Source organism: Lasioglossum baleicum, unplaced genomic scaffold, assembly GCF_051020765.1.
Source record: "Lasioglossum baleicum unplaced genomic scaffold, iyLasBale1 scaffold0065, whole genome shotgun sequence".
NCBI lineage: Eukaryota > Metazoa > Arthropoda > Insecta > Hymenoptera > Halictidae > Lasioglossum > Lasioglossum baleicum.
This window is the reverse complement of record NW_027469125.1, coordinates 495,403-519,930: the sequence shown is the minus strand read 5'-3', so window position 1 is coordinate 519,930 and position 24,528 is coordinate 495,403. Positions and strand designations below refer to the sequence as shown.

General features: G+C 37.7%; 1 protein-coding gene and 2 long non-coding RNA genes across 8 annotated transcripts in view; 1 reads left to right on the top strand and 2 right to left on the bottom strand.

The window, feature by feature from the left end:
- The window catches only part of Usp1 (ubiquitin specific protease 1), a 72,697-nt gene that overhangs the window by 2,527 nt on the left and 45,642 nt on the right, over nucleotides 1–24,528 (bottom strand). For all 6 annotated transcript variants that reach the window (XM_076445611.1, XM_076445612.1, XM_076445609.1 and 3 more), the window contains 2 exons: nucleotides 20,145–20,656; nucleotides 239–431 (listed from right to left, as the gene is read on the bottom strand). In XM_076445611.1, coding sequence (XP_076301726.1) covers nucleotides 239–431; nucleotides 20,145–20,656 — 705 coding nt within the window. The remainder of the gene's footprint in view (nucleotides 1–238; nucleotides 432–20,144; nucleotides 20,657–24,528) is intronic.
- LOC143219735 (uncharacterized) lies at nucleotides 5,138–8,290 on the top strand. The gene is made up of 3 exons (XR_013011443.1): nucleotides 5,138–5,833; nucleotides 6,475–6,564; nucleotides 6,644–8,290. It is a non-coding gene; the product is annotated as an uncharacterized LOC143219735 (long non-coding RNA).
- Nucleotides 14,669–17,121, bottom strand: LOC143219734 (uncharacterized). Its single transcript, XR_013011442.1, has 3 exons — nucleotides 16,449–17,121; nucleotides 15,718–15,807; nucleotides 14,669–15,638 (listed from the first exon to the last, which is right to left on the bottom strand). It is a non-coding gene; the product is annotated as an uncharacterized LOC143219734 (long non-coding RNA).

Below are 24,528 nucleotides of genomic sequence, written 5' to 3'. Positions count from 1 at the left end.
GAAATTCAACTTTCAATCTCATTATATTTAAATCTACATTCAAATTCAATTCTCAGCAATCCAATTTAATTTTACGGGTTAGCGACTTCAAATTTTGGGGGATTATCTTTCAATCTTAAAGCATTGTTCTGCACACGATTTCGATAAAAAATGTAGTGGGGCCACTGATAATGCTTATCTTGCTGGACCCTTTGTTCTCAGCAGAACACCTTGTACAGAACAAGAAATGTTATCTCACCCTGCCGCAGTAGAAAATCGTTTCAACTGCAATATGAGTAGCCTTGGTAACGACGGAAAGCAAACTGCTCGTCTAGCTTCATTGTATCGAAGACATCGAGCACACCAATACTTATCTCTACCCCAGAGAAGTTCGCTGGTAACTACTGCACGTTTGTACACTTCGCTGCTATCCATTGACTCAGCGTCTTCATCTAGAAATATGTACTCTTATGCTTATACAGTATTAATCTAATAGAGAGATAGTCATTCCATGCGAAATCAATCACTTTTTGACGTCACCCTCGTCGATTTTCGTTCGAAATTAGGGGGGGGGGGGTTAAGTCATCCTTTTGTCCGTTACGAATTTTTTTAGCAATGACAGGCCTTCGAAATTTGCAATTTTTGCCCATTTTGGCGAGAACGGGCATCACTAACGAATTTTTATCTCGGGAACTGTTTGTCCGACTGAGCTACATCGTTTTTTGTTTTATTCGTAAAGGATTGGGCTATTATAAAATAATTTGCCTGAAAAAATGTAAACAAATTCTTTTTTTACGTTTACTTCGATTTAAACTTGAAATTTCCCTAAATTAAAACATAAAATTTTCCTCCCTTGAAGAGGGTGGCGATTTGAAAATAGTGAATCACTTTGGAAAAATCTATACCCGGATTTGGTGGTCAAATGCAGGGGTTGAAAACAGTTATGATATCGATTCCGGTTCTTGAAACAGTTATGAGAACCGAAAAAATTTTATAACAGTTATGAGAATATCGGTTACGGTTACGGTTCCTGAGAACCGATATTATAACGGTTCTTTAACTGTTAGTTTTCGGTTCTGGATTTCGGTTTCGGTTCCGGTTCTTCAGACTTCTGAACCGTCCGAACCTATAATATGTCCCGTATCGGTCTCATATCGGTTTTGCAGTTCTGCAACTGATATTTTTTGGTTCTGTATTCTGTATCGGCTATAGTTCGGTTCTATGTATGGTATATGTATAATAAGTAATACGTATTGGTGGCTTACCGCATAAATGTTGTACGTACCATTACTATGTTTGATTTGGGCTTTGATTGATTACACTGTCCAACACCAAATTTGATTTCAATATACTGTTGGGTCCTTCTTATAGAGTTTTTTGCGCTGATTCCGAATCTGGTTTTAATTTTTTTCCTATACGTCCAGTTTTTGAGAAAATGGAGTTTTAAAAAAAGACATACTTTTCAACTTTGAACAAATATTGTGATGTTATTATAAAAGATATTGAATTGTTCTTTACAGCAAAAGATTCTGTAGACTTTCCCGAATACAGTCATATCCAATATTAATACATTATGATTGTTTAAACATGTTTAAACAATGATTAAAGACGGAGAGACGCCACTTTTGCACCAATTTTTGAGGATATTTTTCAATTTATCTCAAAAAATAAGGGTCGAGCGGTAAATTGAACTATACCACGCGGTAGAGCAGACTTTTATCTTGAGGGACCACCCTTTCAAGTTTACGTGGTCGACGTTTTTTCGAACCAGAAAGCAAAATATCTTCGCTCGACAAGAGTAACCGCCAGTGGCGCTTACCACTAGAACAGGTGTTCCACGGGATACGACGCGGCGCGGCGCGGCGAACGCCCGTTCTAGTGGTGAGCACCACTGGCGGCAACTCTTCCCGAGTGAAGATATGTATTTTGCTTTCTGGTTCGAAAAAAACGTCGACTACGCAAACTTGAAAGGGTGGTTCCTCAAGATGAAAGGCAGCTCCATCGCGTGGTATAGTTCGATTTTCCGCTCAAGCCTTATTTTTTTAGATATATTTAAAAATATCCGCAAAAATTGGTGCAAAAGTGGTGTCTCTCCGTCTTTAATGATTGTTTAAACGTGTTTAAACAATCATAATGTATTAATATTGGATATGACTGTATTCGGGAAAGTCTACAGAATCTGTTGCTGTAAAGAACAATTCAATATCTTTTATAATAACATCACAATATTTGTTCAAAGTTGAAAAATATGTCTTTTTTAAAAACTCAATTTTCTCAAAAACTGTACGTCTAGGAGAAAAATTAAGGCCAGATTCAGAATCCACGCGAAAAACTCTATAAGAATCGCATAGTGGGAATCGAAATACAAAAAAAAGTGGAAATTTGTTGAACCGTGTAATCAACCAGAATCCGAATCAAACATAGTAATGTATCGATGTCATACTAATACATAAATATGGTATGACGAATTTTTGTATACAATAAATAATGCTTGACTGTTTTTTGTGCTGTATATAGATATCACAGACATATCTACGTTACAAATGTATATAAACCAATATTTTTTTATAGATTATATGTCCCCGAATCTATTAGTTTAGTTTAGTAGTGCATCTTTTTCGGGAGCACTAAGGGCTCGTTCAGACACGACGGAATCCGCGCGTTTTCGACCGCGCGATTTGAACCGCGCCGACCTTATTTACATTAGCGTCTATGTATTCGTTCACACGCATTAGCGCGGTCGATCAATCAAAAACAAAAATCGAACGATTTCCGCCGTGTCTGAACTAGGACTAAAAAACCAAAATCGCGCGGTCGAAAACGCGGCCGATACAGCACCAGAAAATATCAGTTCCAGAACTGCAAAACCGATATGAGACCGATACGGGACATATTATAGGTTCGGACGGTTCGGAAGTGTGAAGAACCGGAACCGAAACCGAAATCCAGAACCGAAAAATAACAGTTAAAGAACCGTTATAATATCGGTTCTCAGGAACCGTAACCGTAACCGATATAAGCCAGAACCGATATTCTCATAACTGTTATAAAATTTTTTCGGTTCTCATAACTGTTTCAGTCAGAACCAGGCTTGCCATATTCCGCGCGGTACCAGGCCCCTTACCGCTGCGCCCCTCAGTAGATGTTATACACCAGAGTTGGGCAGGAATTAATTACATGAGTAATTAATTACATCTTCAATTACAATTACATGTAATTGTAATTGTATTTCTGCAATTCCAATTCCAATTACATGTAATTGTAACTGTAATTGTTAATAGCAGTTACAAGTAATTGTAGCTGGTAGCTACAGTTCCTTTCCAAACAGACGACGCTCGCGCGTCGCGCGTGAACATTCACACACCGCTAGGGTACTCTGGGTATTTCTGAGAAATAGTTTTTCAATATTTGGCTGCATGTTGCCCGTCGCATGTTGCCCGTTAGATGACGCTGCAGTCACGCCGACGTAGTAGCCTCTCCGACGGGCAACATGCAGCCGAATATTGCAAAACCATTGCTCGGAAACGTAAAAGAAGGACTTTTGAGGCAAACAATGGCATAGATTGATCTTTCATCTAGCGATTTTGACTACTAAAAAACCCCGTCCTTGCATTATCGAGAAATCAGAAGTTGAATCCCGGACCCTTGCAATCCTCGCGTACGTATACATGGTCTAGCGGTGTGTGAGAGTACCCTAGCGGTGTGTGAATGTTCACGCGCGACGCGCGAGCGTCGTCTGTTTGGAAAGGAACTGTAGCTACCAGCTACAATTACTTGTAACTGCTACTAACAATTACAGTTACAATTACATGTAATTGCAATTCCAATTACAATTACATGTAATTGTAATTGTATTTCTGCAATTCCAAATTACAGTAATTGGCAAGTAATTGTAACTGTAATTGAAATTACATTTTGCCCAACTCTGTTATAAACGGGTTCTAATTCACTTTTCACTTCACGGGAGAGCGGTACCGCCGAGCGGTATTGCACGAGCATATATTACGTCATATTTTTAATGGAATTATTGCATCATGTTTTTGGGGGAGGGGGAGGGGGGGGATACAGCCCATATCTTGAAAGGTGGGGGAGAGGGGGGGCAGTTTCCAGGTATTGCATTCGAGACCAGTTTCCTGGTATTGCCTGGTGAGGGGGAGGGGGAGGGGTGATCCTTGGGAACGTGTCCGAACGTGTTTATGTTTTCACGTCTCTACATGCAAGACTGTTTATGTCTGTCATCGCCATGCAGCTATCGTAAAACATTCATTTGAACGGAGTTCAATGAACGTCTTGTTTAATTTCATAAATATATACAAGGTCCCCTCTGAAAGATTTATGTAAGGGGACCATACAGCCAGTCAATAATTTTTCTCAACATCGATTTGTCGAGGACCAACGGTTTTTCTCACGTGCGGAGATTTCGATGAACGTATAATCTCACGAGTTCGTCTTGTTTAATTTCGTACAACGGTCCCCTCTTATCGATGTAGTGCAAGAGGACCGTGTCACTGTTTCTGTCTGCCATCGCCATACAGCCAGCTATCGTAAACATTCATTAAAAGTAGCATTTCAAATAATTTCATACATCTTTTTATCGTAGTTGGTTGGGGATGATAAGAATGAATGAACAGGACGCGATGGAACGCGAAGTCTGAATCGATGGAACTTCGAAATGAAATACGGAATCAAAACTGTATGAATACTGAAAAAAATGTAAACTGAGTTTCTCTTGAGATATATTTCTGTCAATTCTTCATCTCCGCTCTCTGTGTCTATCTCCCCGGTTATTACAATTTATGGATAGACCGTATGGTGATTATTAACTTCATCAATCGATTGAATCAGTCTTCGATTTTTCGATGATTTCTTCTTTTAATCATACACATTAATCAATCTTGACTAAAATTTTAATCGATTAATGCCCAACTCTGGGGTATTTGGCCGAAAATCTAGAAAGAAGTCAATTTCTAAATTTTTCCGTTTGTCATGGAATTTTTTCTATCCAACGTAGCTAAAGGTCGCTTGTAGTATACTTCATTGAAAGCCAAGAGATTTTACGCCACGCTTTATGAAACAGCATCCGTTCATTGGCAATTTTCAAGGGTTTTGAGGAAAATTGTGTAAATTCTTGTATTACAGAAGTTTTTCAGTTAGGTGTACAGACCACTTTCGCACAGATTTCATTTTGTTATCATTTAAATTAGTATAGTTATTAATATTTGTGAACATAATCAATCATGCTGTAAATTTTTTACGATTATAAAGTTTATCGACGATTTTGTTATCGAGCGGAGATTTCGACGAACGTCTAATCTCACGAGTTCGATGAACGTCTTGTTTAATTTCATAAATATACAACGGTCCCCTCTGAAAGATCTTCTTATCGATGTAATGCAAGATGTAAGAGGACCGTGTCGCTGTTTCTGTCTGCCATCGCCATACAGTCAGCTATCGTAAACGCTCATTAAGAGTAGCATTTCAAATCATTTCTTCCAGCTTTTTATTGTAGTTGGTGGGGATGGTAAGAATGAATGAATGGAACGCGAAGTCTTCGTGAACGTTCCATCGTTGCAAGCGTTTGTCGTGTTGAGATTCAAAGATCAACCATTTTTCCATACGTGACGGTTTTCACGTACTGCCCGTTGGACTTGTTGCGTGTGTGTGGAATATTATATGGAGATATTTTTTACATTAGTGGGTAGGTGTATTCATTATAAATTGCTCGTAACAGTCGTCGTATGAAGTTATACCATAAGAAAAAACGTCGACAATCAGGATCGCTATACGAAGTTACATCGCGTGTGTGTTTTTATCATCCGACCAGCCAACTTCGCGCATCCCCCTTTCTTCAACGGTAAGTACAATAAAAAAAATTAATAAACGATGTAAAATCTAGTGGAAAAAATTGTGGAAAAAAAATTTATATGCAAAGAGTTAGCTATGATCGATGTTTGTCACGACGGCTCGTTCGAACTCTTCGAATTTCGCTTGGGGAAGAACGTTGTTTATCCGACGCTGACAAAAAGTCTGCATGGTATGTCAGCAACTTCATACACGGGATTCCATTTAAAGATTTCGGCTATGAAAAATATCAACAGCACGATATATTCGAAGTAATTCAAAATTTTGTGCGCGATTATGCGAATCCTGTCGTAGCGTACAAAGGTGGATGTTTCGAGAGAGAGACATCCTTCGAAAAATGAAAACAAACTCGATAAATTTGGAAGATTTCAACTGTCCGAAATACGATGTACTAGTTCACGATCCCGTGTATGAAATTGCTGATGACGAACCGTGTCGACTTCACTGTTGGCAACCGACAAAAAACATCACATACCATTGCAGTCTGCGCGAAGTACAAACATTTCGAGCAGGGGTTAACAATTATAAAAACACGTAAAGTATCAGTTATAAAGACGCGACTTTGAATTTTTTCCACGTCAAAACCACAAACATGACACCTCTTTTTACGTTTTTTTTATTTTTTTCACACAGTGTTTCACAATGATTGTGAAATTGGAGATTGATTTTGGGCGAAGCGCGGTATGGACGTCTGAGGATTCGTCAAAGAATCGTCGCTCGAAGGTAAATAAATTTTCAAAGAAAAAATATCCCAAAGTATATAACATGATATACATATAACTGTCTATCTGTCTGTTCGCAGGAAACAAAAATAATGAAGACAAATGACAAGAAATTCGCTGCAATAATTATATTTTAATTATTTTTTAATACTTGTATATTTGTATAATTAAAGAGTAGATAAGAGTAACTTTTCACTAATGTAAAAAATATCTCGCTGTATAGGGAGGGGGCGATATTATTACTGTAATTGTTTTCTTTTTAATAAATACGAGTTAATTGTATGAGTAGGAGGACGAGGCGGAGGAGGAGGATTGGTTTTAAATAAAAAATAAGATCTTTCTTATAATTTTTTTATTTGATAAATTATGAAACAGCTAACGAATGAACAGTGCGAGGCACTTATCAACGCGGCGCATTGCAACATTTGTGAAAAACCATGTGAGGAAAAGGATATACGGGTGCGCGATCATTGTCATCTAACAGGACGATATAGAGGCCCCACGCATCAAGATTGCAATTTAAATTACAAAAATTCGTTTTGCATTCCCATAGTTTTCCACAATTTATCCGGGTACGATTCACATTTCATTATCGAAGAAATAGCTAATGCGTTTGAAGGTAGTGTCAACGTATTACCAATAACTAAAGAAAAGTATATTTCATTTACAAAAATGTTGAAGATCAGCAATCAGATTCGCGTAATTGTATTAAATTACGATTCATCGATTCGTACAAAAATGTTTGAACACAAGTCTCGACAAATTAGCATCTTTCCTCGACACAAACAAATTGACAATTTTACGCGTTCCGAATTTCAAAATCTTTCCATAGAAAATTTCATGTTGTTGACGCGAAAGGGTGTCTCTTTCCATACGAATATCTCGATTGCGTAGATAAATTAGACGATCTTTGTTTGCGAGTCATTTTACAGTTCGTTGACAGGCGAAACCGTATCCGAACGTGATTATTAGACTGCGGATCTTTATGAAAAATAAAAATTGTCTTCATAAATTGCACAACATAGGAGCCAAATAGAAATATAATTTTTTCTCCAATGATATTAATTAGCTGAAACGAGTACATTGATATTTTTAAATCCTGTTAACCTGTCCACTGCTTTAAATTGCACATACTCATTTTTGCCATAAATGTATAAAATCCGCAGTCTAGTGATTATGTGCATGCCGAGAATGTGTGGAAGCGTTTCAACACAAAAAGTTTGGGTGAATACAGCGATCTGTATTTGAAAGCTGATGTTTTGTTACTGGCTGATGTTTTTTAAAATTTTCATAAAAACTTGAATTAAGAGCTACAGTGTAGATCCACCATATTATTACACTTTACCAGGTTTCACGTGGGATGCTATGCTAAAACATATAAAATTAGGTTTGAATTATTAACACAGTGGGCCGGATCGAGAAATTTAGTGACATTTCACGAAAGAGTCGACTCTCTCTCTCTCTCTCTCTCTCTCTCTCTCTCTCTCTCTCTCTCTCTCTTTCTCATATCGATTTCTAATAAATTTATATTGCCTCCTAAATGTCCATCAACATCGAAGCTGAAAAAATTAATGTTCGTTCACAAAAACTGTAGTTAATATAAATTCACAAAGATAGACATTTTGGGATGCAGTATTTTTCAGCCAAAAAAATTGCTTCTTTTCATCGAGGTGTCCTGATTACCCTATTTAATATTTATTCTGGGTCTTTTGTGTAAATGAAAAACAGTCCTTTGCGGTAACAATTAACGCCGTTAGTTGAGGATGGTTTCTCGCAATGTATTAAAAATTAATATTTAATGAAATGAATAAAATCTATATACTTTCTTAGAATTTGCAAGGTGTATTTTTTAGAGGACCTAACTGGACCTAATCGTATAAACAGATCATTTTCATTAGACCTTCCGCTACATATCCCCACAAAAAAATCATATCTGAACCGATCCGATCTTGGAAATTATGATTGTTTAAAGTTATCGGGGACGTCTCACCTGACGCATAGCAACTCACATACATTAAATACCATCCAAATATGAATATTTTTGCAATTGCATTAAAAGTTCGTACCTACCTAAAACAAGTATGTAATTTTTAACAATAATATAGTTAATCTATTAATTTTATTGTTAAAAACATAACGAACGGTAATAATATAACTGGACTAAGAGTTTCATAGTTTTCCTTAGTGAGTATCACTGTTTTTGGGTAAGTATATCTGTCAATTTATCTATGCAGATAAAGCAGTATGTTAATTAGATTACATTTTATATCTGACAATATTTGTTGAATATAATAATTTTAATCTCAGTTTTTATGCCTGCAGATATCCAGAAGCTGCAGATTTAATAATTAATTAAACTAAACAAATTGACCAAAAGTTTACCTGTGAACATCAATTTAGAAACGTTTTGCTAAGATTAATTGGCTTATCTTTTATATTTGTTATATTTTTGTTCATATTTTCATCTTTTATAAACACATTACACATACATGAAATAATACGAAATAACAAAGGTTGTAATATATAGAATGAACATGATCTTAAAACAATTAAATTGAAAAAATTATTTATAATTATTATAAAAAATATCTTTTGACACGCTTGTGAGGCGTTTTTACCTCCTCGAATTTATATTTTACGCATTCTATAAAACATTACATGTATGAAATGTAAACATAAAATACATGTTTAGTAAGAGTAAAAAATAGTTTGGGAGATTATACTTAAACAATTTTATTTTAATACAAAAAATCAATGAAAATTAATTAACAATTATTGTTTAACAAAATAAAAAAAATTTTATTTGTTAACAGTTAAGATTGACTATTTTTTAAATGAATTTTAGTGCAAATTTCATCCCGATATCTCTTATGGTTGTAGAGTTATAACAAAATGTCACTAAATTTCTCGATCCAGCCCACTGTGAGTCACCATGACTCCGCGAATACATAGGATTAAATACCCTGTTTAGAACAAATGCCACTAACGTTCTTGAAAAGAAATTTTGTACAAATTGATGAACAACGCGGTATTCGGTAAAACTATGGAAAAATGTTTGGAATCATGTAGACGTAAACCTCGTGACACGTTGGGGATGGGCTACATGGTGCAGAGGCAATGATCGCGAAACCAAATTTTCCATAAACGCTATGCATTTTCCGAAAACTTTTTTTCAAGAAACCAATCTATGTGGGTATGTGCATATTAGATATATCCAAAACCTGCTTGTACGGATTTGATCATGAGTACATGGTTCCTCGATATGGTAAAACCTGTAAGGTAATGTACACAGACACCGACAGCATAATTTATCATATTATGTGTGAGGTCATTTATGAAACCATGAGACGCGATATTAACTGTTTCGACACAAGTGATTATCGATAGAGAATAGGTATAATTTCCTACTTGTAAATAAAAAGGTTCCCGGCTTGATGAAAGACGAGAACAATGGGATGATAATGATGAAATTTGTCGGACTGAGAGCAAAAATGTACACATTGCGTGTAGATGGAAAATCTGATACAAAAAAAGCAAAAGGTGTAAAGTCTAACGTTGTAAGGACAACAATATCGTTTGATGATTACATGGGATGTTTGCAAGATGAAATTGCTATGAGTCGTACACAGACATCCATACGATCGAAATTGCACAAAGTGTTCGACGATCGGCTGGAGAACTTCGGAATAAGCTTCCAGGACAATATTAAGAAATTACGTGTAAAAGAAACGCGTCGACCAATCTTGAGAGAGAGAGAGAGAGAGATCCATGGATATGATGTTCAACCGTCATATTGCATACTGTACATGCGCTATAGCTGTACCTGTACATGCACTATACCTGTACATGCGCTATACCTGTACCTGTACCTGTCTGTAGCTGTTCCCGTACCTGTCTGTAGCTGTTCCTGTACCTGTTCATACCTGTCTGTAGCTGTTCCTGTACCTGTCCATACCTGTCTGTAGCTGTTCATGTACCTGTCTATACCTGTCTGTAGCTGTTCCTGTACCTGTCCATACCTGTCTGTAGCTGTTCCTGTACCTGTCCATACCTGTCTGTAGCTGTTCCTGAACCTGTCTGTACCTGTCTGTAGCTGTCTATAGCTGTACCTGTATCTGTTCCAGTACCCGTCTGTACCTGTCTGTACTTGTCTGTAGCTGTACCCGTACCTGTTCCTGTACCTGTCTGTACCTGTCTATAGCTGTCTATAGCTGTACCTGTACCTGTATTATCGATATTAAGTAGCATCCATCGAGTCATATCAAGTTACCATAAAACGGAACACGTTCGAACTTCGCTCAACACGTGTGGTCCACAACCGCTTGTGGTGACGTCACTTCCCGCGAGTTGATGTGGAAGTTACCTCCTCGTACCCCCCCCCCCCTTTTCGTTTCTTTTTTTATATTTAGGGGTACAGACAGGTACAGATAGGTACAGACGGGTACAGGAACAGATACAGGTACAGCTATAGACAGCTACAGACAGGTACAGACAGGTTCAGGAACAGCTACAGACAGGTATGGACAGGTACAGGAACAGCTACAGACAGGTATGGACAGGTACAGGAACAGCTACAGACAGGTATAGACAGGTACATGAACAGCTACAGACAGGTATGGACAGGTACAGGAACAGCTACAGACAGGTATGAACAGGTACAGGAACAGCTACAGACAGGTACGGGAACAGCTACAGACAGGTACAGGTACAGGTATAGCGCATGTACAGGTATAGTGCATGTACAGGTACAGCTATAGCGCATGTACAGTATGCAATATGACGGTTGAACATCATATCCATGGATCTCTCTCTCTCTCTCTCTCAAGATTGGTCGACGCGTTTCTTTTACACGTAATTTCTTAATATTGTCCTGGAAGCTTATTCCGAAGTTCTCCAGCCGATCGTCGAACACTTTGTGCAATTTCGATCGTATGGATGTCTGTGTACGACTCATAGCAATTTCATCTTGCAAACATCCCATGTAATCATCAAACGATATTGTTGTCCTTACAACGTTAGACTTTACACCTTTTGCTTTTTTTTGTATCAGATTTTCCATCTACACGCAATGTGTACATTTTTGCTCTCAGTCCGACAAATTTCATCATTATCATCCCATTGTTCTCGTCTTTCATCAAGCCGGGAACCTTTTTATTTACAAGTAGGAAATTATACCTATTCTCTATCGATAATCACTTGTGTCGAAACAGTTAATATCGCGTCTCATGGTTTCATAAATGACCTCACACATAATATGATAAATTATGCTGTCGGTGTCTGTGTACATTACCTTACAGGTTTTACCATATCGAGGAACCATGTACTCATGATCAAATCCGTACAAGCAGGTTTTGGATATATCTAATATGCACATACCCACATAGATTGGTTTCTTGAAAAAAAGTTTTCGGAAAATGCATAGCGTTTATGGAAAATTTGGTTTCGCGATCATTGCCTCTGCACCATGTAGCCCATCCCCAACGTGTCACGAGGTTTACGTCTACATGATTCCAAACATTTTTCCATAGTTTTACCGAATACCGCGTTGTTCATCAATTTGTACAAAATTTCTTTTCAAGAACGTTAGTGGCATTTGTTCTAAACAGGGTATTTAATCCTATGTATTCGCGGAGTCATGGTGACTCACAGTGGGCTGGATCGAGAAATTTAGTGACATTTTGTTATAACTCTACAACCATAAGAGATATCGGGATGAAATTTGCACTAAAATTCATTTAAAAAATAGTCAATCTTAACTGTTAACAAATAAAATTTTTTTTATTTTGTTAAACAATAATTGTTAATTAATTTTCATTGATTTTTTGTATTAAAATAAAATTGTTTAAGTATAATCTCCCAAACTATTTTTTACTCTTACTAAACATGTATTTTATGTTTACATTTCATACATGTAATGTTTTATAGAATGCGTAAAATATAAATTCGAGGAGGTAAAAACGCCTCACAAGCGTGTCAAAAGATATTTTTTATAATAATTATAAATAATTTTTTCAATTTAATTGTTTTAAGATCATGTTCATTCTATATATTACAACCTTTGTTATTTCGTATTATTTCATGTATGTGTAATGTGTTTATAAAAGATGAAAATATGAACAAAAATATAACAAATATAAAAGATAAGCCAATTAATCTTAGCAAAACGTTTCTAAATTGATGTTCACAGGTAAACTTTTGGTCAATTTGTTTAGTTTAATTAATTATTAAATCTGCAGCTTCTGGATATCTGCAGGCATAAAAACTGAGATTAAAATTATTATATTCAACAAATATTGTCAGATATAAAATGTAATCTAATTAACATACTGCTTTATCTGCATAGATAAATTGACAGATATACTTACCCAAAAACAGTGATACTCACTAAGGAAAACTATGAAACTCTTAGTCCAGTTATATTATTACCGTTCGTTATGTTTTTAACAATAAAATTAATAGATTAACTATATTATTGTTAAAAATTACATACTTGTTTTAGGTAGGTACGAACTTTTAATGCAATTGCAAAAATATTCATATTTGGATGGTATTTAATGTATGTGAGTTGCTATGCGTCAGGTGAGACGTCCCCGATAACTTTAAACAATCATAATTTCCAAGATCGGATCGGTTCGGATATGATTTTTTTGTGGGGATATGTAGAGGAAGGTCTAATGAAAATGATCTGTTTATACGATTAGGTCCAGTTAGGTCCTCTAAAAAATACACCTTGCAAATTCTAAGAAAGTATATAGATTTTATTCATTTCATTAAATATTAATTTTTAATACATTGCGAGCAACCATCCTCAACTAACGGCGTTAATTGTTACCGCAAAGGACTGTTTTTCATTTACACAAAAGACCCAGAATAAATATTAAATAGGGTAATCAGGACACCTCGATGAAAAGAAGCAATTTTTTTGGCTGAAAAATACTGCATCCCAAAATGTCTATCTTTGTGAATTTATATTAACTACAGTTTTTGTGAACGAACATTAATTTTTTCAGCTTCGATGTTGATGGACATTTAGGAGGCAATATAAATTTATTAGAAATCGATATGAGAAAGAGAGAGAGAGAGAGAGAGAGAGAGAGAGAGAGAGAGAGAGAGTCGACTCTTTCGTGAAATGTCACTAAATTTCTCGATCCGGCCCACTGTGTTAATAATTCAAACCTAATTTTATATGTTTTAGCATAGCATCCCACGTGAAACCTGGTAAAGTGTAATAATATGGTGGATCTAAACTGTAGCTCTTAATGCAAGTTTTTATGAAAATTTTAAAAAACATCAGCCAGTAACAAAACATCAGCTTTCAAATACAGATCGCTGTATTCACCCAAACTTTTTGTGTTGAAACGCTTCCACACATTCTCGGCATGCACATAATCACTAGACTGCGGATTTTATACATTTATGGCAAAAATGAGTATGTGCAATTTAAAGCAGTGGACAGGTTAACAGGATTTAAAAATATCAATGTACTCGTTTCAGCTAATTAAGGGGGCCGTCTCCTAGCAGATGACGGTCGCGCGTGAACACTCACACACCGCTAGAGTACACTCACACACCGATAGACCACGTATACGTACGCGAGAATTGCTAGGATCAGGGAAATGCGTTCTGATTTCTCGATAATGCAAAGACGGGGGTTTTTATTAGTCAAAATCGCTAGATAAAAGATCAATCTAGTGCGCTGTTTGCTTCAAAAGTCGTTCTTTTACGTTTCCGAGCAATGATTTTGCAATATTCGGCTGCATGTTGCCCGTCGGAGAGGCTAGTACGCCGGCGTGACTGCAGCGCCATCTAACGGGCAACATGCGACGGGCAACATGCAGCCGAATATTGCAAAATCATTGCTCGGAAACGTAAAAGAACGACTTTTGAAGCAAACAGCGCACTAGATTGATCTTTTATCTAGCGATTTTGACTAATAAAAACCCCCGTCTTTGCATTATCGAGAAATCAGAACGCATTTCCCTGATCCTAGCAATTCTCGCGTACGTATACGTGGTCTAGCGGTGTGTGAGTGTACTCTAGCGGTGTGTGAGTGTTCACGCGCGACCGTCATCTGCTAGGAGACGGCCCCCTTAATATCATTGGAGAAAAAATTATATTTCTATTTGGCTCCTATGTTGTGCAATTTATGAAGACAATTTTTATTTTTCATAAAGATCCGCAGTCTAATAATCACGTTCGGATACGGTTTCGCCTGTCAACGAACTGTAAAATGACTCGCAAACAAAGATCGTCTAATTTATCTACGCAATCGAGATATTCGTATGGAAAGAGACACCCTTTCGCGTCAACAACATGAAATTTTCTATGGAAAGATTTTGAAATTCGGAACGCGTAAAATTGTCAATTTGTTTGTGTCGAGGAAAGATGCTAATTTGTCGAGACTTGTGTTCAAACATTTTTGTACGAATCGATGAATCGTAATTTAATACAATTACGCGAATCTGATTGCTGATCTTCAACATTTTTGTAAATGAAATATACTTTTCTTTAATTATTGGTAATACGTTGACACTACCTTCAAACGCATTAGCTATTTCTTCGATAATGAAATGTGAATCGTACCCGGATAAATTGTGGAAAACTATGGGAATGCAAAACGAATTTTTGTAATTTAAATTGCAATCTTGATGCGTGGGGCCTCTATATCGTCCTGTTAGATGACAATGATCGCGCACCCGTATATCCTTTTCCTCACATGGTTTTTCACAAATGTTGCAATGCGCCGCGTTGATAAGTGCCTCGCACTGTTCATTCGTTAGCTGTTTCATAATTTATCAAATAAAAAAATTATAAGAAAGATCTTATTTTTTATTTAAAACCAATCCTCCTCCTCCGCCTCGTCCTCCTACTCATACAATTAACTCGTATTTATTAAAAAGAAAACAATTACAGTAATAATATCGCCCCCTCCCTATACAGCGAGATATTTTTTACATTAGTGAAAAGTTACTCTTATCTACTCTTTAATTATACAAATATACAAGTATTAAAAAATAATTAAAATATAATTATTGCAGCGAATTTCTTGTCATTTGTCTTCATTATTTTTGTTTCCTGCGAACAGACAGATAGACAGTTATATGTATATCATGTTATATACTTTGGGATATTTTTTCTTTGAAAATTTATTTACCTTCGAGCGACGATTCTTTGACGAATCCTCAGACGTCCATACCGCGCTTCGCCCAAAATCAATCTCCAATTTCACAATCATTGTGAAACACTGTGTGAAAAAAATAAAAAAAACGTAAAAAGAGGTGTCATGTTTGTGGTTTTGACGTGGAAAAAATTCAAAGTCGCGTCTTTATAACTGATACTTTACGTGTTTTTATAATTGTTAACCCCTGCTCGAAATGTTTGTACTTCGCGCAGACTGCAATGGTATGTGATGTTTTTTGTCGGTTGCCAACAGTGAAGTCGACACGGTTCGTCATCAGCAATTTCATACACGGGATCGTGAACTAGTACATCGTATTTCGGACAGTTGAAATCTTCCAAATTTATCGAGTTTATTTTCATTTTTCGAAGGATGTCTCTCTCTCGAAACATCCACCTTTGTACGCTACGACAGGATTCGCATAATCGCGCACAAAATTTTGAATTACTTCGAATATATCGTGCTGTTGATATTTTTCATAGCCGAAATCTTTAAATGGAATCCCGTGTATGAAATTGCTGACATACCATGCAGACTTTTTGTCAGCGTCGGATAAACAACGTTCTTCCCCAAGCGAAATTCGAAGAGTTCGAACGAGCCGTCGTGACAAACATCGATCATAGCTAACTCTTTGCATATAAATTTTTTTTCCACAATTTTTTCCACTAGATTTTACATCGTTTATTAATTTTTTTTATTGTACTTACCGTTGAAGAAAGGGGGATGCGCGAAGTTGACTGGTCGGATGATAAAAACACACACGCGATGTAACTTCGTATAGCGATCCTGATTGTCGACGTTTTTTCTTATGGTATAACTTCATACGACGACTGTTACGAGCAATTTATAATGAATACCCCTACCCACTAATGTAAAAAATATCTCCATATAATATTCCACACACACGCAACAAGTCCAACGGGCAGTACGCGAAAACCGTCACGTATGGAAAAATGGTTGATCTTTGAATCTCAACACGACAAACGCTTGCAACGATGGAACGTTCACGAAGACTTCGCGTTCCATTCATTCATTCTTACCATCCCCACCAACTACAATAAAAAGCTGGAAAAAATGATTTGAAATGCTATTCTTAATGAGCGTTTACGATATCTGACTGTATGGCGATGGCAGACAGAAACAGCGACACGGTCCTCTTACATCTTGCATTACATCGATAAGAAGATCTTTCAGAGGGGACCGTTGTATATTTATGAAATTAAACAAGACGTTCATTGAACTCCGTTCAAATGAATGTTTTACGATAGCTGCATGGCGATGACAGACATAAACAGTCTTGCATGTAGAGACGTGAAAACATAAACACGTTCGGACACGTTCCCAAGGATCACCCCTCCCCCTCACCAGGCAATACCAGGAAACTGGTCTCGAATGCAATACCTGGAAACTGCCCCCCCTCCCCCACCTTTATTCCGTATTTCATTTCGAAGTTCCAGCAGTTAATCATTAATGGAACGTTTGCGAAGACTTCGCGTTCCATCGCGTCCTGTTCATTCATTCTTATCATCCCCAACCAACTACGATAAAAAGATGTATGAAATTATTTGAAATGCTACTTTTAATGAATGTTTACGATAGCTGGCTGTATGGCGATGGCAGACAGAAACAGTGACACGGTCCTCTTGCACTACATCGATAAGAGGGGACCGTTGTACGAAATTAAACAAGACGAACTCGTGAGATTATACGTTCATCGAAATCTCCGCACGTGAGAAAAACCGTTGGTCCTCGACAAATCGATGTTGAGAAAAATTATTGACTGGCTGTATGGTCCCCTTACATAAATCTTTCAGAGGGGACCTTGTATATATTTATGAAATTAAACAAGACGTTCATTGAACTCCGTTCAAATGAATGTTTTACGATAGCTGCATGGCGATGACAGACATAAACAGTCTTGCATGTAGAGACGTGAAAACATAAACACGTTCGGACACGTTCCCAAGGATCACCCCTCCCCCTCCCCCTCACCAGGCAATACCAGGAAACTGGTCTCGAATGCAATACCTGGAAACTGCCCCCCCTCTCCCCCACCTTTCAAGATATGGGCTGTATCCCCCCCCTCCCCCTCCCCCAAAAACATGATGCAATAATTCCATTAAAAATATGACGTAATATATGCTCTTGCAATACCGCTCGGCGGTACCGCCCTCCCGTGAAGTGGCGGTACCGCTCTCCCGTGAAGTGAAAAGTGAATTAGAACCCGTGTATAACATCTACTCCCCTCGCCCATCTGCCGGGCTAAGCCCGCCTGGGGCACTGGCGAGGAGTGGGGCAAGCCAGGCGGGCTTAGCCCAACAAATGGGCGAGGGGCGCAGCGGTAAGGGGCCTGGTACCGCGCGGAATATGGCGAGCCTGGTCAGAACCGTTATATAACTGTTTCAAACAGTTATTTTCAGAACCGTTTCAACCCCTGGTCAAATGTCCCCCCGACGGGATTTTAATCGAGCTTGGACCATTTGACAGCCTACCCAAAAAGACTCCTCTCTGTCAAGTTTCTGCCCCATATCTCATCTGTAAGGGTAGTTCTTTAGTTATCGAGAAAAATCGAAAAAACTGTTTATGGCCCATTTTCCCTATTTATTGCCAATTAAAACTTCTGAAAAAAATCTGACACATTTCGAATACCAAGCCAAATATTAGGTATCATTTCCAGATTTTTCCGTTGCAAGCTCTGCTTGTAAAAAATGAAAAACACGAAAAAATCGAAAAATTGCAGGTTTCATATAGAAATCTAAAAGGTGCTACTCCAGATCCAATTCCTCTCCCGCCACCCCTAAGCTGCCGAGTAGTTATTCTCGTACGATAGTTTAGCGGTTTTTAGCCATATTGCCACCGCCACTGCCGCTCTCCCCGGTAACCGAGGTCAACCAAAATTTTTATTTGAACTAGATATAATATCAACTAACTCTCATGTAAAAAGCAACTTTCTACCTAGCCTGGAACCTGAGATAAAAATACCCCAAAAACGCATAATTCTTCGAATATATATAGGAGAATCATGTAAATTCTAACCCACTCCCAGACAAGCTAGAAACTTGAAATTTTGGAATCAGGTGTCTTTTATATCCAAACCAACAGGAAAAATCGAAAATCCCGAAAAAAAAATTTTTTTCGAAAAACCCGAAAAATTTTTTTTTCTTTAAATCAAAATACCACATACGCCATGTGGTTGGGCATACCCTATATGTTTTGGCCTTTCGAAAATTTCGTTATTTTTGCGATAGGACGCACCGTTCCCGAGATACAGCCACGTGCGTGTTTTAAGTGAGATGCATCATGCTATTTTCTACAAATTAACTTCCGTCTATGAATCCTCCGAATATCTGGCCATTTCTTACAAAAATAACATGATATCCAAACCAAAACACTTCGTGTAAAGGTTGACCAAGTTCCCCGGCCCATCCACTTCACAATCAGTGATATGAAGCATGGACCAAGTTCCTCTCGCCTATCAAAGTTGTGATATGATGGATGGGCCAAGTTCCTCTTGCCTATAAGGGCTGTGATATCGGGAAAGACCAATTCCCAGAGGCCAATGATTGTTGCACTTACCTAATTCAAACTTTACAACCTAGGGAACTTGGCGTCTGCACTGGCACTAATATTTTGACTTGCATGAGAAAAGTTTATATCCGGATACGGCGCAGAAGGAGACGATTCTGCAGAAGACGAAGCAACGGCAGATTTTAACAAATTCATAAGATTTTTGCTTGAGCACTTGGTCCATCCATCATATCACAACTTGGATAGGCGAGAGGAACTTGGTCCATCCTTCATATCACTAAAGTGGATGGGCCGGGGAACTTGGTCAACCTTTACACGAAGTGTTTTGGTTTGGATTTAATTTAGCAATGAGATATTACCGTAAGTATTCTGCTCAATTTTTTTCAAATTCCTGAGAGTGGTGCGTCAGAGTTAAAAAAAAGTGGTTTTTATTTTTTTTTAACTACGACGCACCACTCTCAGAAATTTGAAAAAAATTGAACATAATACTTACGATAATATCTCATTGCTAAATTATATCTGAGGTAACACCTTTTAGATTTCTATATGAAACCTGCATTTTTTCGATTTTTTTCATTTTTTACAAGCAGAGCTTGAAACGGAAAAATCTGGAAATGATACCTAATATGTAGCTTGGCATCCGAAATGTGTCAGATTTTTTCAGAATTTTTAATTGTCAATAAATAGCAAAAATAGGCCAAAACTGGTTTTTCGATTTTTCTCGATAACTAAATAACTACCGTTACAGATGAGATATAGGGCTGAAACTTGGAAGAGAGGGGTCTTTTTAGGTACGCTATCGAATGGTTCAAGCTCGATTAAAATCCCTGATCGATTTGGCACGGAATGACCCAAAGCTGATTAATACCACATACCAGTTTCATTCGACCGGTCAATGTCAATAGGCACACAGATATCACAAAATGTTTCCTTTCGTTCCGTAACGTGTTCACACTCGAGACATGTAGTACGCAGAAGACTGACACCTTCAAAGTCTTCGGAAATAAAACATTTTTTGCTTTCCGGCCTGTGACTGTTTATATCTCCGTTACTTTCCAGAAACTCAGAGTGGCCGTTCTCGTACGGTCTAGAAGACACCGATACGCCGTTCAAGCTCGACTGTACAAGGCAAGAGGCACTTCCTCTTGTCGTTATCTTTTTCTTTTTCCTAGATTTACAAATACTTCTTTTAGCGGAGTTAGTGCACTCCGACTGTATGTCCGATGAATGTTCTACAGAAAAATTTGACAATCCGTTGTTCTGACCGAACTGGCTCTCTCTGTGTCGAACCAACAATTGAAATGTTTCTCTGATGTTGTCCAGTAAGCATACTAACAGTTCATGAGCATCTTGCTGTTGGTTCCCTTCGAAAATAGGATTCACCTCTCTGAAATGAAAAGAAAAAAATTGGACCAAAATCTAATCAGCTCTAAGTTACAGCAGGGCACAGCGGGGCACTGAGAATAGTCTAAAATGACTCCAATGAGAGAGAGAGAGAGAGAGAGAGAGAGAGACCTTGAAACGTGAAGATCTGCTAAAAAAACGATTGTCGATTTTCGGGGTCATTACAATAACTTCCCTATAAAATCGGGAAGTTAATAACGCATATATGACAATACGTTTATTAAATTGTACACATCATAAACACTTCCAAACTTCTACTAAACTATAAAACTTCAAGATACTTCAACCAGCAACAGAGAGAAAGAAAAACAGAATTCCCACAATTTGTTTTTCCTAATAAATATAGAATTGAATTTATAAATGTATCTAAATACATATTATTTGAAAATAAAGCACCAATCTCCCTGACAAAATAGGGAAATGAAAGTTTCCGGCCTCAAATTCTTACAATACTCACTGATGAGAAAAATAAAAAATTCTTGATCAATCTTGAACCTAGCCGATTAAGATGGTCAGAACTGCTCTTAGAGTTTTTTCAATGGCTATTGAACCATTCCAAAGCTGACCAAGAAAAACCCCTCTGAGTAAAATTTCAGCCCTCTAGCTTCCCCGTGAGAGTAGTTACAGGGTAAAATAGATTTTGCGCTTTCCGGCGCATTTTCCGGTCCACAAATGCGTTCTAAAATTCTGAAAAAATTTGACACATTTCGGATCCCTAAGACGCATTTTTGGGAATTTTTTCAGATTTTTTTGTTGCAAACTGTGGTCGTAAAAAATGAAAATCCTCAAAAAATCGGAAAAATATTTTTTTCTCAAAAATATGGAAACATGCTATTCTATTGTTTGGTTTCCTGATACGTCGACAGTACATGCATTATGCTGGAGTTTTATAATACTTTTTATGATTCAAAACTATTTTTGTATGTATTTTACTTAAAAATGTTACTTAAATATTTTTAGAACATTAAAAAAATATTGTTAAACTCATATGAATAAAGGTCTTTGCAGACTATACCGACACGGCGGCTACCTGCAACGGACCGCTAGGCCGTTTTGGGTCTCTCCTCTGTATTTCAATGGGGATGCGGATACTAGGCCGTACCGACGACCCGCCACATCCCCATTGTAATACACAGCGGCGCGGTGCAGGTAGCCGGCGAGTATTCCGGCGATGTTGTAAGTAAGCGTTGCGAACATTCAGGTATACATACATACAGGGTGTTTACCTACAGGTGGGAGAAAATTTAAGGGGTGGTTCTCGACGATAATATATGACGAAAATGAAGAATAAAAAAATTGCGATTTCGGCTTTGTTATTTAGTTATTAACAATTAAAAATCCGCCTAAAATGCTGCAACACTTCTAACAAAAGTATACGTTCCGTACGTCAGACAGGCGCGCGACAGTCTCGTATCAAGTGATAAACGCATGCATACCTTGGTTCTCATTTGGGGCCCCAGCGAGGTGAAAATGTTTAAAAAATCGGTGGACGACATTGAACCTACCTACTCGTTAAAATCCACAAGGGCATTTCTAATATCCGCCCTATGGAATTATCGAGTAGAAGGGATCAATGCCCTTTCACTTTTAAATTCTTCTCAAACATATCCACAAATCCTTATCCTGCACAGTCCTGCAGTCTTGAATCAGCGTGCATACGGATGCTAGCTTGAACGGACGATTCTTCTCGCACGCGTCGAAGATTTCCGTTCGCAGAAATCGCATGACCTCAAAGATATCCTTCCTGTCTGTGAGCGAGTCTCGCGACGTAAATAAAGTTCAATAAAGTGCAGTGTTTCAACATTAAAGGATTACCAGTTCTTTACATTCTCCTCATTCCCCTCAGTAAACTTGTACTCTCTGTAAACTCGTAGTGCGTGTGTATGATATTGTAAATAGTGCTAGAGCGTTTATTCCAGTATATTAGGTACGGTGTTATGAACAATTATAGTGCAGGATAAGGATTTGTGGATATGTTTGAGAAGAATTTAAAAGTGAAAGGGCATTGATCCCTTCTACTCGATAATTCCATAGGGCGGATATTAGAAATGCCCTTGTGGATTTTAACGAGTAGGTAGGTTCAATGTCGTCCACCGATTTTTTAAACATTTTCACCTCGCTGGGGCCCCAAATGAGAACCAAGGTATGCATGCGTTTATCACTTGATACGAGACTGTCGCGCGCCTGTCTGACGTACGGAACGTATACTTTTGTTAGAAGTGTTGCAGCATTTTAGGCGGATTTTTAATTGTTAATAACTAAATAACAAAGCCGAAATCGCAATTTTTTTATTCTTCATTTTCGTCATATATTATCGTCGAGAACCACCCCTTAAATTTTCTCCCACCTGTAGGTAAACACCCTGTATGTATGTATACCTGAATGTTCGCAACGCTTACTTACAACATCGCCGGAATACTCGCCGGCTACCTGCACCGCGCCGCTGTGTATTACAATGGGGATGTGGCGGGTCGTCGGTACGGCCTAGTATCCGCATCCCCATTGAAATACAGAGGAGAGACCCAAAACGGCCTAGCGGTCCGTTGCAGGTAGCCGCCGTGTCGGTATAGTCTGCAAAGACCTTTATTCATATGAGTTTAACAATATTTTTTTAATGTTCTAAAAATATTTAAGTAACATTTTTAAGTAAAATACATACAAAAATAGTTTTGAATCATAAAAAGTATTATAAAACTCCAGCATAATGCATGTACTGTCGACGTATCAGGAAACCAAACAATAGAATAGCATGTTTCCATATTTTTGAGAAAAAAATATTTTTCCGATTTTTTGAGGATTTTCATTTTTTACGACCACAGTTTGCAACAAAAAAATCTGAAAAAATTCCCAAAAATGCGTCTTAGGGATCCGAAATGTGTCAAATTTTTTCAGAATTTTAGAACGCATTTGTGGACCGGAAAATGCGCCGGAAAGCGCAAAATCTATTTTACCCTGTAACTACTCTCACGGGGAAGCTAGAGGGCTGAAATTTTACTCAGAGGGGTTTTTCTTGGTCAGCTTTGGAATGGTTCAATAGCCATTGAAAAAGCTCTAAGAGCAGTTTTAACCACCTTAATCAGCTAGGCCCTCACCTAGAATCTGAGATTTGTAGTATTCATTTCACCGAATTTAATAACAAGAAATGAAATGAATCTAGTTTACAACGGAATAGAAGTTTGCAACTTTACTTCGGAGAATCCAAGCTCATCGACAATGAGAATGAAATGAATAATGAAAGGAAACTTTGTACGTTTAAAGTACAAACGAAAAATTGGGTATAAAAATTGATCGTCTCTGTCAAGTTTCTAGATATTTCGTAACACAGGTTTCTCGGTCTCAACTTTGATAATTTTTTTTTCACTCCAGGACATAATGATAGCACATCGTCTATTTTTTTCGCATTTGGTAGAATAAACTGAAGAAAATTAATATTTTAATATGTCAACATCGTCTGACGTGCCTGTATGTACAATGTACTGAAAACGTAAATGTTGTAGTCCGCAAATGGAACAAAATGATAGCACAAGTAGCAGATTTATGTTTCTCAGTTGTATAGAAGTTACTGAAGAGCACATATTCATTGCAAAACGTAATTGATAAAGTGTGTACTACCTTCCCTTGTGCTTATTTAATAAAAGAACATATTAAAGTGTTAAGAATGGGTCGTGGAAAGTCGAAAGAAACTAAGCCCCGTTTCACACTTGAGCGGACCGTCCGCGCTCCGCGCGCGGAGCAAGTTACCTGCAATGTTATGGGAGCTTTCACAGTACAGCGGACGGTCCGCGCGCGGAGCGAGCGTCCGCACGGCTCCTCCGCGTCCGCGCCACAGAGTTCCATGTAATCAAATGTAGGCTT